Below are 16,562 nucleotides of genomic sequence, written 5' to 3'. Positions count from 1 at the left end.
CACTTTCCACTCCTGTCAGCTAAAACAAATGGCTATGGGTACATTCATTAGGAACAGGAATTCCGGAACTGAACACCCGTGAAATAAAAAACGCAAGGAAATGTACTTTTGGTGACTTGATGACATGACTGGGATATACTGACAAACAGCATGAATTGATGGAACCCTCATGCCAGGTAACAGTGCTGCAGAATGTAGTAATGGCATGCTGGTGTGGGAAATGTTTTCCTGGCATACATTAAACTCTCACCACTGAAGCGACATCTATATGCCACAGCTCACTTGAGTTCGTTGTCAAGAGGCATCCATTCATTTGATAAACTCGCAGTTTATTCATATTTTGATAATTACTTCCAGAAGAATAATGCGCCATGTCACATGCCAAATTGGGATGGTATCTTCTTGATCATTAATGTAAATGTATGATACAAATCTTCTAGTATGAGCTATAACTCATCTTTTCACACAGTTGTGATATTTGCAATCTAATTCCATCCGAGATTTTCCAATTTTAATATTCCATTATTTTGGTAATGAACTTTAAGTTTATAATGCTACTATATCGTTTTATTTAAGAAAATGCTAAAAATTGAACTTCTAAACTAATTTTTCATGTGTTTGCACCCATTGAAATTAAAGCTTCCAATTCATTTTAATGGAATCTGATCATACATAATCAAATTCAACTTATCCTTAGTTTGCTAATATATTAGTATTTTCCTCAGGATTCTGGTGTGATGTTATATTTTTGAAGCCATTCTTTGATAATCAATGAATATGAGAATTACAAAGGGTAATGGAAGTGATTCATGGCAAGCATCGTCATCGTCAAGCCCCAACAACAGTACTTATCATCCGTTTACTAAAAGACTATCCCCTATTGAAAAGCGTTACTTACTAGCAGTAGAACATGGCGATATCACCACAACCAAAAAGTAAGTATGGGATTATGATGTACAATAGGAAATATTGTTTTCTTATATGAATTTTTAAGTTAGATTACAATATATTAATTAATTAGCATTTATTCATACATGTTCAGTTACGTTTCGCTAAATATGTCGAATTCGTACTCTTTTTTTGTCTTCAGGCTTATCGGAAGCCTGAAGTGCCTTGAGAAATCTCTGTGTTTGAGAATATAGAGTATGATTTCAAGTTATGTGAACAAATGAAATTTAAAATGCTGTATATAATTAATAAAATAGAAAAAATCTTAGACAAGGTATGTTTCTTATCTGCTATACAGGGTGTTCGGGATAAATTTGACATATTTATAATTAATTATATTTTTCCGTAAGTTACATGTATTAACACACACTTCTCTTCATTTAAAAGTTTGGACCCTTCTTCATTCATATACAAGATGTCAGAAAGGATGGATAGCTGGAACCCACCTGAATCATGGAAGAGAATAACTTGTATCATGATGATTCGTGCCCGCCATCAAAATAAGGATATTACGACTGCTGCCCAATGCTCCCTGAATACAGTAAAAACAATCAGGCATGAACTAGAGACTTGCAATGGTGACTACGAGGATGTAGCAAGAAGAAAGATCCCTAGCAGACGATCTGATTGCGTTCGTACAGCAGAATTCCTCGCAAATCTGCAGGAACAGGTGTTGAAGAACCCTGGCATTGGAATTCGGGCTTTGTTCGTGGAGTTGCTAACTGTAGTCAAGCCCTGGATAACAAGGGCAGCCAATGGTAGGCCGTATGTATGGCAGCAGGATTCGACCCCTTGCCACACCTCTGGGAAAAGTCAAAAATGGTTGTCTGAAAATTTCTACGACTTCACCAGTCCAAATGTTTGGCCTCCAAACTCCCCAGACCTTAACCCCATGGATTATTTTGTATGGGGCGCAGTTGAAAAAGACACCAATCGCACTTCCAGTAATACAAAAGCCCAGTTAATGGATAAAATTAAAACAGTTTTTGCGGCCCTTCCCAGGGAGACTGTAGCATCAGCTTGTTCGAGGTTCCGAAGCAGAATTGAAGCTGTGATCGATGCTAATGGTGGTTATTTTGAGTAAATCTTGTTGATAGTATTGTAATTAACTCTGCCTGTAATGTTTTTTTGTCAATTCATTAAATTTAATAGATACAAAGAAGATTTTCTTTTTCCTTACGAAACTGTCAAATTTATCCCGAACACCCTGTAGTTTACACCCTTTCGTGAGTGGAAAACACATAAAAATAAAATAGAAAAAGTGGCAGTCACAAAACTAATAACAGTGCCATGTGTGAGGACAAATCCCATTAAACTGGGGAGAAAAACCTGCAGTCCACGACCAAGACCGCTTAACTAGCTAAGGTTCCGAGAAAGATCCTTAGCTCCTTACGTCAGCGACGAAAATCGAACTCAGGACACTCCATTCTCAGGCATAAGCGCGTAACCACTCGCCTAATCACAATGTTTACTGAAAAGGCTATGGCGCAAATTTTCCAAAGACCAGTGGTGGACGGAATAAAAGAGCAGGAGGAGATCGTACTACCATTTCTCCACTCAGAGGAAAGTGGAAGCGGGGTGGTGGAGTTAGTTTCGTGGAGCAACGCTCATGAAAATACTTACAAAAAAAAAAAAAAATAGTAGAGCATCTATGAGAAGCAACTGGAGGGAGTTTTATGAGAAAGGGAGAGAGTATCATCTATTAAGCTGATTACCCTCTTCGGTTAGCAGTAAACATTCTTCTTTAGGTTTTAGTACACTACACCTAACGTAAGAACAGTATTCTAAGGTCAGTTCGATTTGAGATTTATAAAGTGTTAAGATCGAGAATGCGAGAAATAGCGTTTTTAAAGAAAGAGGACACCCAGTTTACGGAGAATGATATGATGTGTTTGAAAGGGGACATGCTAGATGTGAAATCCAATCCAAGAATCAAATCCAATCAAAAATGAGGGGAATGAGGTGAAAGCTTTCTTACGTGAAGTAAGACAGGACTGATTTCGTAGCTTTGAATTTTACTAGATTCTCGTCCTACATAAGAATGGTGAAGAGATCAGTATTTAGAAACACTGGCTGTGGAACATTTTGAAACGTCAAAACTTTGACTGTTGTGCTTAATTTTGGCAATAAAATCATTTGGCTTAAACCAAAATGAGAAGACAATACAAATTTTAGAAATGCATCAAATTTTATGAAAATCCATTCAGCCAGAGGGAAGTCATTGATATGATTATGAATCGTTTAACCCAGTTTTGATACTGAAGATGGTTCGATTTAAACCAGATTTGAGAACACTAAAAAATTTTGATGCTGCCATCGGCCTCATTTGTCCTTTCAAAGTAAAGTTTACGATTGGTTTTCGTGGGTGTATGGAGAGAGGAATAGAAGGTCAAGTCTGGACAGGTGCTTTTTTTTTTTTTTTTTTTTTTTTTTTTTTTTTAAATACTCCAAAACAAAACATGAAATTCTTATAACATTAAATACCCCAAAACGTTTCTCTTAACGGGAGTTAACTGAAAATTAAAGGAAAAACTTACATAAAGAGGTGCATAATCTAAATAAGTACTTGATATGTAACAACAGGGTTAAAAAAGATGAAATCGCTCCTGTATCCACTGGTTTTTTAGGTGAAAATCACGTATAGATCATTGAGCTGGTTAGTCAACGAGCTGCGACACACAGATTTCGAGTACAAGTTTTTAATTGTACTTTTTAAAGTTAAATTTTTATTCATTATTTATGACATTATTAGACCGGTTTTTTTAAAACGGATTCGTTTAATGCAGAATTGCCACCGTTTCAAATATGGACAATTTACGGTTCCGGGAAAATAAATTTTGTATATCATATACCTCTCTATAAGGAGCTTAAAGAACTTGCTTCGTTTCTATTCCATACATACTCAGTGTGCTGCAGGACTTCAGTGACATCTAATCTTTGCATTCAAGTGATGCCATAAATTTTGCATGCTTTCAAAGGCTTCACTAAGTAAATTTTACTAAACACTGAACGTATTAAATTATTAATATATTAATGTTTGACTGATCCAATTGTTTAAACATTTTAGAATCCTGGCTATGGCAAATGCTTACCCTAATTTGGCCATTGATGTTAACTGCATGGATCCTATCGGACGCACCGCTATTCTGATGTCAATAGATAACGAGAACTTCGAAATGTTGGAAATGCTTCTAGGTCACGGAGTTTTAGCACGAGATGCAATGCTACATGCTATTAAAGCTCAATATGTAGAAGCAGTAGAACTTCTCCTGGAACACGAAAAAGAAAATCGCAAAGAAGGCGAACATGTAAGTAAATGATTTTTTCCCTAGAAAATAATGATGTCCATTATTAAGCATATTTGTATCTTCTAATAAGCATAAATAACAAATACTATCAAAAATAAATAAAATGTAAACTTCTCGGTATAAGTTTATAACTGAGAAGTCATTTTAAGAAATCATTGATCTTGATTTATTAATTACTGATTAAACATTGAATTTCTAATTAATAACATTAAATTAAATTATTGAAAAGTCAAATATTGAAACAAATTCCAACTCATCACTAGCAGTACCATCAACGTAAGCAATATCAGCGGAAAAGAAGTGTGAACTTGCCAAAGAATGGCCGCATACGTAATATTACCGAAACAAAGACGACAAAAATGGCCAACATTCTTCTGTATAACAACAATAGGATATTATATTCAAGCAATAATTATCAGAGAAATAAAAGAGTATCGGTTGTATTGAACAGTAAACAAATTATCTTCTTGGAAATGGCAAGAAATTTCAAGTAACGTAGACGAATACAGAATGAAAAATTGAACAATTTATGCGTCTGCTTCCACAGGTTTTAATAAAAAAATTGAGGAATTTTTCAAGTTATTAGAGAAGGCTACTGACATAAAGAAAAATTTGGCCCTTGTTGGAGATGTAAACAACAGAGTAGAAAATGAATGCCAGACATATTAGTGAAAGAATTTTTTTTTTCAATCAACCAATCAATCAAAATTTTTATTATTCATTCATAAGTACTATTTGCAATGTTTACCTGTGCACCTATATGACGCGCGCACGCACACACACACACACACACACACACACACACACACACACACACACACACACACACACACACACACACACACACACACACACACACACACACACACACACACACACACACACACACACACACACACACACACACACACACACACACACACAAACTGTTTCCTAAAACATAGGTTACATTCCCATTTTTTTAAATAAATGTATATAATATTTTTAAACTAGCTACCAATTTATTCATAGTACAAATGCATGAGAATAAATGCACGGATTCCCTTTTGGAAAGAGGATCATAATAAAGAACCATGGTTTCATCCTCGGTGACAATGGATTCCAGTACTTCTCTCTGATTCCCTTGGCAAAGCTCTAAAAACTTGCGGGAACAGGTCACATGATGCTCTTGAACTGTAGAGAGAAGTCGGGGCTCACACCTTGCACTGACCATCTTCATGTAAAGCTTCTCGTGAATGATTCGAAAGACGGTTGTTATAGAAATCCCCAACCTTGCTGAGATTTCTCTGAGCTTCAGCCGTCTGTTATTGAGCAGTTCCTCCTGAACAAGAGAGACATTTTCCTCAGTCATCACTTCCACAGGCCGACAATCACGAGAATCATCTTCGATGCTCTCTCTCTCTCTCTCTCTCTTCCTGGCAAAAACTGCTTAGCTCATCCCTTCACGGCATGAGCTAAGCAGTTTTTGAATATGAAGAATTCAATCGCTGTTTGATAGCACTTGGAGGAAAGCCCTTCTTTGGTGAAAAACTTTACCACAGCGCAATATTCAATTTTTTAACACATTACAGTCACGAATAAAATTCGTAACAAATAAAATTGGCAAAAATTTTGTATGTCAGGCCGGAAAGCTTTGGAACCTACCCAGTATGTGTACACATATATGAAATGTAAGAAGGTGGTCTGAAAACGTTCTCGGCTTAACAATGAAAAAACGAATTTATAATTTATCTCCCTTAAGACTAATACATTTATTCCAGCGATGCTCCAGCGACATTATCCCGTCTCTGTAGTGGTTCTCAGTAAGATCTGCAAAATATCCATCTACAGCTGCAATCACTTCTTGATTCGAAGAAAAACGCTGACCAGCGAGGAAGAGTTTTAGTTTTGGGAAGAGATAGAAGTCAGAGGGAGCCAAATCTGGGGAATAGGGTGGATGTTCTAACAAATCATAGTGCAGATCCCTTAATTTTTCCACTGCCAAAACACCTTTGTGGGCAGGTGCACTGTCCTGATTAAAAATGATTTTTTGTCTTCTGCAAACCGGGTCTTTTCTCACCAATTTTTTCGTCTAGTCTGATTAAAAGAACGGAATAATATTCCCCGCTTATTGTTTTACCCTTTTCAAGATAATTAATAAACAAAATGCCTTTGGCATCCCAAACCACTTGCCATGACCTTTCCTGCTGATGGAACCAACTATGTCTTCTTTGGCGCTGAACAACCGTCTTCCAGAATCCAAACACCGTTTTGACTGCTGTTTGGATTCTGGTGGGTAATAGTGAATCGGTCTCATCCATAGTAATAAATCGACGCACAAAATGAGTTTTATTCTTGTTGAAATGCTCCAAGCACTGTTCAGAGATTTTCATGCGAGTGCATTTTTGATCTGCTGTGAGCAAACCCGGCACTCATTTTCAATTCTTCATGCAAAGTATATCCTACACGTTCTTTTGAAATTTCACGCGCTTCTTTGACTCGAATAAATATTAAACTTATTTAATAGGTCTGCTATATAGAACTGATAGTTTGCCTTTCAGTATGCATTATTATAATTACTTGTAATATATGTTATATTCTGATTTGATATGGAATTGTTACTGTTCGATATTTTCTGGAAAAGTAGTGTTTTAAATTAATATTCATCCAAACCATATCGTGCACTTGATCAATGATTTCTCGTGTTGTACACTTTTTGGACGTTCTTCACGTGGATCATCTTCAAGATGGTACGGCCACGTTTAAACTCGGCAACCCATTTCTTAATTGTCGAAAAAGAAGGAGAAGAGTGCCCATAAACTTTCATGAACTTCGAATGAATTTCTTTTAGCGTTAAACCTTCTTTTACAAAGAATTTTATAACCGCACGATACTCAATTTTATCCATTTCAAGAGATACAGACAGCACCTTTGCTTCAGAACAGCTGTATAAAACAAACTACTTGATAGAATGACTTGCAATTTCACATGGATGCTTCTGACAGATGTACCAACTTAGGAAAAAAAAATTCTTGCCGATAGTGTTACCATCTATGGTCGAGGCCGAGAACATTTCAGACAACCCTCATACATCACGTATATACTGGGTGATTCAAAATTCCACGTACAAACTTTGAGGGGAGGTAGAGAATATCAAAATCAACCATATTCACATAGGAAAGCAGGATCGAAAACGCCGCCGGAAGGTACTAACAGGGATACAAAGATACAGAAATAACACAAGGCAGTAAGTAGTGTAAAAAACTTTATTAGGCGTAACTGAACAGTTCAGTAGTAGTTGGATAGATTATATGGTTTCACTTCTGGTACTCAAAGTTATGACCATTAGCAGTGATGCATGCCTGACACCGACGACGCATTGACTGCCGTACATTTTCGAAAATACCTGCTCCAGGTGAGCAGGTATTTTCGAAAATGTACCCCGAAAACGCCACCTATCACTTTCGGGTGGCGTTTCCGGTCATGCTTTCCTATATGAATATGGTTGATTTTGATGTTCTCCACCTCCCCTCAAAGTTTGTACGTGGAATTTTGAACCACCCTGTATATACATTTCATGTATGTGTACATTGCATATACCTATACATTTTATATATGCGTGTACATTATATATGTATACAGTGGCGCATCCAAAGGGGGGAGCAAGGTCCCTGGCCCCCTCCAAAGAAAAAGGAAAAAACACTAGAAAAATTTCCAAAAATCTTTTCCTAATTAAAATTCATTTTTTTTTATTTTTGTTCTATACCACTTATGAATTATCGATCATTGCAGATGCTCAGTCAGAGGTAGTATGCGATGCGTAGTGTGTATTCTCAAATCATCTACTCAACTCGCCTCCCCCCAAAAGTTAAATCCTGAGTGCGCTGCTATATGTATAATATATATAATAAGTACAATAATCTTAGCAGATTGTCTTAATTATTTAACGTTTATTTTCTTCACATCTTTCGAAGCCAATGTTCGGCTTATATGAAGATGTTTTAGATGCATCAGAGTATATAATTAAACTACCAATATTTTTTATTAGATACACTTTAATTTATTTGCTTTATACTATTATTAATTATTGTTACGTGTACAAGACCTTTATATATACAGTAAAACCCCGTTTTTACGTTCTCGCCATTTATTTTCATTTATTTTCTTGCCATTTACGTCATTTTCTGTCGGTCCCGTCTTAAGGCCTATTCTCACGGTGTATTGTTTTCCCGCCATTAACAACTTGATGTGGACGTTATTTCCCGTGATTTGCGTTTTTTTTTCTCGGTGGCAATACCGATTTTCGAATCGATTTCAACGGAAATCTGCACATTTCTGTTCTCAGGTGGCGTTGCTTTCGGCTGTAGTTTCGTTTCCGCCATCACGGTGACGTGTGCGGATGCAGCAGTACTGTAGTGATGAGCGATACCGTGATTTTTCAATCACAGGTACGAATTGATATTGCAGAATTTCTGCAACGTAATTTAGCGTGTGAAAGTTGCTTTCAAGTTGCGGCGGGATTATCCATGTTAGTAACATGGAGAAAAAAGACAGAAAATGTATTTCGGTAAAAGAAAAGATGGCAATTCTGCGACGCGTAAATTGGCATGACGGAACACGTGTGCATTTAGCATAAAATCTTGGACTCTCTGTGTCCACTTTGAACACGAAAAAAAAAAAAAAAAAAAAAAACAGGGCAAGCATTGAACTCAATGCAAAGCAATCTGGCGCTAAGTCAAAAAAAAAAAAAATCAACAATTAAAGATTTTTTTAAATAGATAAATGTAAGAATGTAAGTACATTGTGAATTCATTTATTTTCAGTTATTAAATTTTGTAATCTAGTATGTAGACTCGCATACTAGCAGTAAGTCATCTTTTAGCCTTTTTTAAAATGTTTTTTTTTTTTTTACATTTCCTGCTATTTACACTTTCCTGCTATTTGCACTTTTTTCCATCAGTTCCCTGAAAAGTGTAAAAAAGGGGGTTTTACTATATATATATATATATATATATATATATATATATATACACACAATTAAGGTATTATAATTATTGCATGACATTTTTCATGCATTTATTGCACACAATGCTGAAGGCATTCATGATTTTTAAATACAGGCAACCCTCGGTTTACGCCTCGGTTCTGTTCCTGAAAAAAACAGGCGTAAACCGAATCGGCCTAAAACGAACCCAATTTTAATGGGAGCTATGGAGTTATGTTCCGCGCAGTCAAAAAATATGCACATGAAGTATGTGTAACATTATTATATTTAAAGCTTTGATAATACATAGATATATATATATATTTGTTAAAATAAAATTATTAATAACGAAAACAAACAAAATTATATACAAAAAATATGAAACTGCGGAAAGATATTACATATTTCTATGTTGAAGTTCCTGGTTTTTGATCACCTGCATTTTTTTTTTTAAGTATCCAGTGTTAACTGCCTAGATTTTCTTTTTCTTTCTTTAAGGAGTTCAGGGAAAGGTCGAATAGATGAGATTACACTCCTTTTTACATTCGCACTCCGTTCCCAATCGTGGTCCATTTTGCAGAGTTCATCAACGTCTCTATGCTTGCAAGGATACGCTGTAAATCGGCCGTTTTCATATCTCTCAGAGGACCTTCGTTTTCTTTCTCCTCCTTTGGATGTTGACTTAATTGTTCGGCTAATTCTTTTAAGTCTTCATTGGAAAGCGGTTTATCATGGCTCTCTAAGACGTCTGTCACATCTTCAGTTATAATATCGACAATCCCACCTCTCGCGCAAGCTTGGTAACATCTTCAATAACATTCTCCTCTTGCTCTAATTCCTCGAAGTTGTGCATAGATGCTGGAAGTTTTCGCCATGCTCCTTTTAAACACTTTACTGACACGTCGTTCCAAGTTGCCTCGATGTTGTTAATGCCCTTCAAAATATCGAATGACCGCCAATACTCTTTAATAGTTTTTCCTGAAGTGTCCAAGACTCTTACCATTTCCATAAATGTTATGCGGAAGTAATAGGCTTTGAAGATTGATATAATCCCCTGATCCATCGGTTGCAAAAGCGATGTTGTGTTTGGGGGCATGTAACAAACCTTGACATCCAATGGTGTTCTTACTTCAGCAAGCTTTTTAAGGATGTCCAGGGGCATTATCCAAGAGAAGCAATACCTTGGCTGGCAAATCATTTTCTTTACAGAAGCGAAGCACGACAGGACAAAAATAAGTTGTGTACCAATTTCTAAAAAAAGTCTCGTGTAACCCAAGCTTTCTTGTTCCATTGACAATAGACTGGCAGCATGGGTTTTAGACCCTTGAAGGCGCGTGGTGTCTGTGAATGGTACACCAACATTGGTTTAAGCTTCAAAGTTCCGGAGACATTTGCACCCAACAAAAGCGTGTCTATCTTTTGCAGCTTTAAAACTTTGAGCGGTAACGTTCTTCACAATAAATGAAGATGCGTGATGGCAATTTTTTCCAGTAAAGCCCCAATCTCATCAACATTAAAAATGAGATAACTTCCTTGTTCTACACAGTCTTGAAATTCTTTAGGAAAAGCAGTCGCTGCCGCAACATCTGCACTTGTCGCCTCACCACATAATTTGACACTGTGGTAATGTGTGTGATAATTCGAGACTTAAATCTCATGAACCAACCTTTGCTTCCTAAAAATGTTTCTTCGCCTCCTGTCTTTTTAAGATCCTCAAAAATTGTTGCTTTCTCAGTTATAACACCCATAATGATAATAATTTTTCCATTTTTTCATGAAGTTAACCCCTGCTATAACATACATGTTTTGCATTTAGTGCTGCTGTAGATTGTTGCGCACACTGTTTTATTCTATCTGCATTTTTCATAATTGTAGTAACAGTCGATGGAGGTTAAGTTCATACTTCTACAGACATTAGCACGTGTCTGCCCATCTTCCATTCTTCGAATCACCTCCATCTTCTTTTCAAGTGTGATTGATTTCCGCGCCTTCTTAACACCAAGTTCTGCTAATTTTTCTGCATTCTATTATCAGACAATTTAAATGCGTATGTATGTAAAAAAAAAAATTAATTAGAACAATTAGGTAGATTCAACATTAAAACTAGGTTTGATACATATACGTCGTAGTAGCTCGGTAAACACTCAAACACTAGAATGCCTGCTAGCGTCGTTTCTCAGTCAAACACACTACAGTAAGAAAGCACGCGCACGCAACCGGCGTTATTGTGAATCGGCGTAAACCGAGGGCTGCCTGTTTATATCATTATAATACTAGTAGTAGTAAGTACAATATCTTAGCAGTACATTTATTATTATTTTTAAACATCTTTTGAAGTCAAAGTTTGTTTATATGTTTTAGGTGCCATTAGAGTACTAATAGTTTTTTTTTTTTTTTTTTTTTTTTAATAGTAGGCTCGTACACTTTATACTGGAGTAATAGAGTAATTTCTCCACTCCAGTATAATGAATCTATTTCCCTCTGCATGTGGCTACTTTAATATCAGGCGTTGTTATTGTTGGGTGTTGAGTATAGGGGGACAACGAGCTCTCTTTAGGGCAGCATATGAGGTGATAGAGGGAAAATTAAAACTGAAGATAAATATATTCTAGATGTCAGAAGTCTTTGAGATATGTGATACCACAGTTCTGTCACAAGAAGTGACAGAACTTTAGTATAAAATATTTCAGAGGAATATGATCAGAAGCATATATCAATACTTGAGGTAGAAAAAAAGCTACCAAAATCCTGCAAACATGGAAAGGCAGCTGAAGGAAATGAGATTAGACCATAAATAGTCAAATATGAAGGTATAAAAATTTTACACTCGCTATGGTGAGTAATTCAGAAGGTATGTCTGTCATAGTACCATCTACAAAAAAAAAAAAAAGAAAGAAAAGGGAAATAATGGAATGGAGAGCGTCATGAGCCCCAAGGAGAACCTTGCACTTTGATGTGTGCAGATTTCTCTGAAATACCTAGTGATATCTTAATACTTATTACAATCAACATATTGTATGTCATATATCCTCTTCTTTTTTATTTAGTTAATACTTTATACCAATTTCTAACTTACGATACGATATAATTGATTTATTTTGAAGTGTCCTTTGAGTATTTCTCTATGTGCTTTCTCGTGAAGTTTCAAGGTAGACATAATTTCTGTAGTATTTCTGCATGCTTCTTGATTAAGAGAAATCATCACACCCATATGCTTAGGCATTTTCCATGTCCCCAATTGCACAGTCGCTTATTTTTCAGGTGGGACGAATGCCTCTTTTTTTTTTTAGTCGCATCGCCAGACCATGATTCCTTTTCTTTTACATGACGCCGAAAATAATTAACATTAGCAGTTTTATAAATTCATTTTCTTTCCTTCTATACACTGTTTTTTCCTCCTTGCATTTCATATTTCTATAGTAAAATCTTCCTACTCTCTGGCGGTTACCGAGATAATCTTTACTTCTGCTTGATCAATCCTTTTACTGCTCTTCATCTCATCCCCTCCCCTGTCATCTCGAAACAAATATCCTTTGTATTCTATCCCCGTAGTTATATTCTGCTCTTTCGACCTATTCTCATTTGTACTAATACCTTTTGGGCAAATTAATGGCACAAATTCCTCTCCTTTATTGCTAATATTTTAGGCATTAATGAACAAATATATTCTTTCCCCCTACAGACTTATTATTTTAACAATTATAACAAATTACATTTAAAATTATTTTTTTTACAAGGATTTACAATTTAAATGATTTACCAGGATCAGATCCATGAATAAAATTACGGTACGGGTATATTTAAGTAGACCATTACTAACTTAACATTAAAATACATTTTTGAAATGTATATATGATGCTTTTGATAAACCCATAAATAATTTTGTTCCAAAAAGTGAATATATTTTAAAATGAATATATACGAGTATTCACTTTTTTATAGATAGAATATATTATTAAGTGAACTCCTGCACTTAACTATTAATTTTATTTTAAATTAAAATTAATCATTATAATAGTTGAACATTAGGGATTCTTACATATAACACTAGGAGATATGCCGTTCTTATATCTAGATTAACATCATAATATCATAAGGGTTACAGTTCGAAAGTTAAAATTGATTATAATTACAATAACCTAACAAAAGTTATGAGATGAGGTTACTGTTAGCCACGTTAGCCAAGTGGAGAGTATCGAGTTTTCTAACCAACAGGCTGTAGGTTTGACAGTAGCGCACTCAGGATTTAATCTTGGGAAGAAAGGGGGGGGGGAGTTGAGTAGACGATTTGAGAATATTCACTACGCATCGCATACGACCTATGACTGAGCATCTACAATGATCACTAATTTATAAGTAGTATAGAAATAGAAAACACGACGCAACAAAAATAAAAAAAATGAATTTTAATTTGGAAAAGATTTTTGGAAAATTTTCTAGTGTTTTTTTATTTTTTCTTTGGGGTGCAGGGCCCCTTATCCCCCCCCCCCCCTCCTGGGTGCGCCACTGATGTTTGATCCCACTAGATTTAAGAGACGTATTTAGATGGCAAACGCTTTTTCTTGTCCGCTGTGAGCAGACCTGGCGCGAGGCAGAGGCAGATTGGGCGAAAGGGCGGGAAAACATACAGAGTTTATGTTACAATTATATTGGAGGCAGAAAAGATTAAAAAAAAAATTAAATTGGATATATCACATATTTAAAAAATATTAAATTTATATATACATATTTATAAAGGTAATTGTATTTTATTCTAATTATATAAGCTCAAAATAATTATTTTTATTTTGATAATTCCTGGGACAGAAACATTTAGATCTAATTTCATTGAGATAATTTTATTCTCTTATAAATAGAATATTTTTATTTAAGAAACAAAAGTAATCGGAAATTTTTATTTAGTAATTTAATATTTTAATATAAAATTTTCATATATTAATAAATAATATAAATATGAAACTTTCTGAAAAAAATAAACATAATTAAAAAAACTGTATTATAGTCGTATGAGATGTTATTATCTATAATTAAAATTATCTAAAATTCGTGCAGGTGGCGTATTAGTTAATGTCCGATAATTATCAGTTCTCGTGTTTACGTTATTAGTTGGTGCTGAAGTTCAATTATATTGATGGTATATGTGCAATAAGACATACCTAGGGTAAATGAAGTCATTAATGTGATGAGTATAGTCAGTAATGTGGTTGATTTTTCATTGATTGGAATTTCGTATATGCGTCAAGTTAGGCCTAATTTACACGATATTACTACCAGTACCGTCGACAGAGTGTAGCATAGAGGCAGCCTCACGGCGCTGCTTAATAAGGGCGCTCGTTGAGCCGTATTACTGCAACACGATATTTTACAAAAATAAAGCGTTTAGTTTACCAAATAAAAAAGGCGCCATTTCCCATTGACAGTTAAATATGTGCTTATTATATTTTATTAATAGAAAATTATAGCCATACATACTAAAACTAAACATTTTAGAACCCACTTATTAGATACTTAAGGAAACAACCCATAAAGTATCATACGATGTGAATTTCATAAATTTTTATAGTCTATATATTAAGTTATATTATGCATGAATTATCCTACTCAAATTGCGCGTCACTATCGCCCAGACTTTCACGTTGGAGCGATAACTCGCTCCCTGCAGTAAACAATATGCCCTCCACAGCAGCAACTATACTGCAGAAACACAAAAAACAATTAGTTTTATCATGTCACTGAATAAGGTTCACAGACATTTGCAGACTGTGTAATATATTTCTCAACAAATAGTGCAATTAGACAACTGGGAATATAAACACTAGTGTAATGAATCACATTTCCCTTCCAACAGAAACTGCTGTAAACTCAAGCAAAACCACATGTTGCCAGTGCAACATATGGTTTTGCTTGACACTATCCCCCCCCCCCTCCCGTCATGAACATGTTAAAACTAAGAAATATTTAGTGAATGTATTTCAGATATTATGGAAATCGGTTTAAGAGAATTAGCATTTCCATTCAATTTTCAGCTTGCTTTTTGTTTGGGCCACGTGATCTTTTGTTAATACTGCACCAATCATATGCACTTCTTAATAGCTGCTGAAAGTTTATTTTTCAGTTGGTTAGACTATACTAAATTTAGTTTAATCCTTTATCCAAGTGTGTCTTTATCCAACACACTTAGATAAAGGATTAAACTAAATTTATTATAGTCTAACCAAGTGAAAAATAAACTTTCAACATCTTTCTCTAAATCCAGAGTAATTTAATAAAAAGGTGACACACCTTTTGGCAACTCCTATAGGTAAAGATGACCTCGCTATTGCTTCTACCTGTTATCTCCACCTCTGGGCCTGGCTCCCACTGAAGAGACCTCAATAGAGGTCGAAACCAGTATGGGTAGTGACCCTTCCCTTAATGCATAATATTACACATATCCGCAAGGAGATGTGTTTTGCATTATGGAAGATACTGAGATAGAAGTGATGGGAGCTTGCTCCACCTTGCTACGAGTTTCCCAGTGTTGTCTACCTTACCCCAGTCCTGAAGATATTTTCAGGCGCAAACTTTGTTGCACACACTTGGATAAAGGATTAAACTAAATTTATTAATAGCTGCTCTTTCTTTACTGGTCTACAATCGCGCACATCTTTCACTTCTCTTAGTAATTTGTCAAGGATTGTTCATTAAGTATCTCAAGCCTTAAATTACTGGTAATTTTTCCTTGATATGATGGGAAAGAAGATGTGCGTATTTGGATAGATAACTTTGATTGCACACAAGGAAACCGCTCTCAAGGACAGAAGAAGCGATGGAGAATAGATGCTTCTTGGTAAGTCATACTCATTTTCAGTTTTGTTTTGTTTTTTTCCCTGAAAACTAGTTTCCGAATATCCCCGCATATATCTCGCACCACGATTTTTTAGCTTTAATTTTGGGAAAAAAGTGCAAGTTATAGTCGAGTAAACACGGTAATTTTTTAGTTTTCAAATTCTTAAGTATGGATCATTGGTTAAAGACTGGATTTATAAAACGCACAAAAGAGAGCAATAAGCACTCCTCTCACTGATGATAAATTATTATTATTAAGTAAAAATGTATAGTATCTTTATAAATTTTGTTCTATTAAAAATAAATCTTTTTTGTTTGTTTGTTTGTTTGTTTGTTTAAATGTACATCTAAATTCAAATAAAACAGACATTTACAATGAAATATATTTTTATTTATTATTATTATTATTATTTTGATAAGGTACTTGGTAATAATGAAAATTAAAGAAGGGGTACACAGATATCTGAAGTTTCAGAAACACTGATCTATCCAAATATTTAGTCTGAAACATAGGC

General features: G+C 35.1%; 1 protein-coding gene across 1 annotated transcript in view; it reads left to right on the top strand.

The window, feature by feature from the left end:
- The first annotated feature begins 771 nt into the window (after nt 1-771).
- The window catches only part of LOC150097977 (transient-receptor-potential-like protein), a 192,748-nt gene continuing 176,957 nt past the window's right edge, over nt 772-16,562 (top strand). Inside the window, 2 exon segments of the mRNA XM_090406648.1 lie at nt 772-935; nt 4,016-4,256. Of these exon segments, the coding sequence (XP_090262774.1) occupies nt 772-935; nt 4,016-4,256 (405 nt within the window).

Source organism: Typopeltis vanoorti, chromosome 16, assembly GCF_054136105.1.
Source record: "Typopeltis vanoorti isolate ZY-2024b chromosome 16, IOZ_Tvanoo_1.0, whole genome shotgun sequence".
Classification (NCBI taxonomy): domain Eukaryota; kingdom Metazoa; phylum Arthropoda; class Arachnida; order Uropygi; family Thelyphonidae; genus Typopeltis; species Typopeltis vanoorti.
The sequence above is the reverse complement of the archived record's forward strand: the minus strand, read 5'-3'. Positions and strand labels throughout refer to the sequence as shown.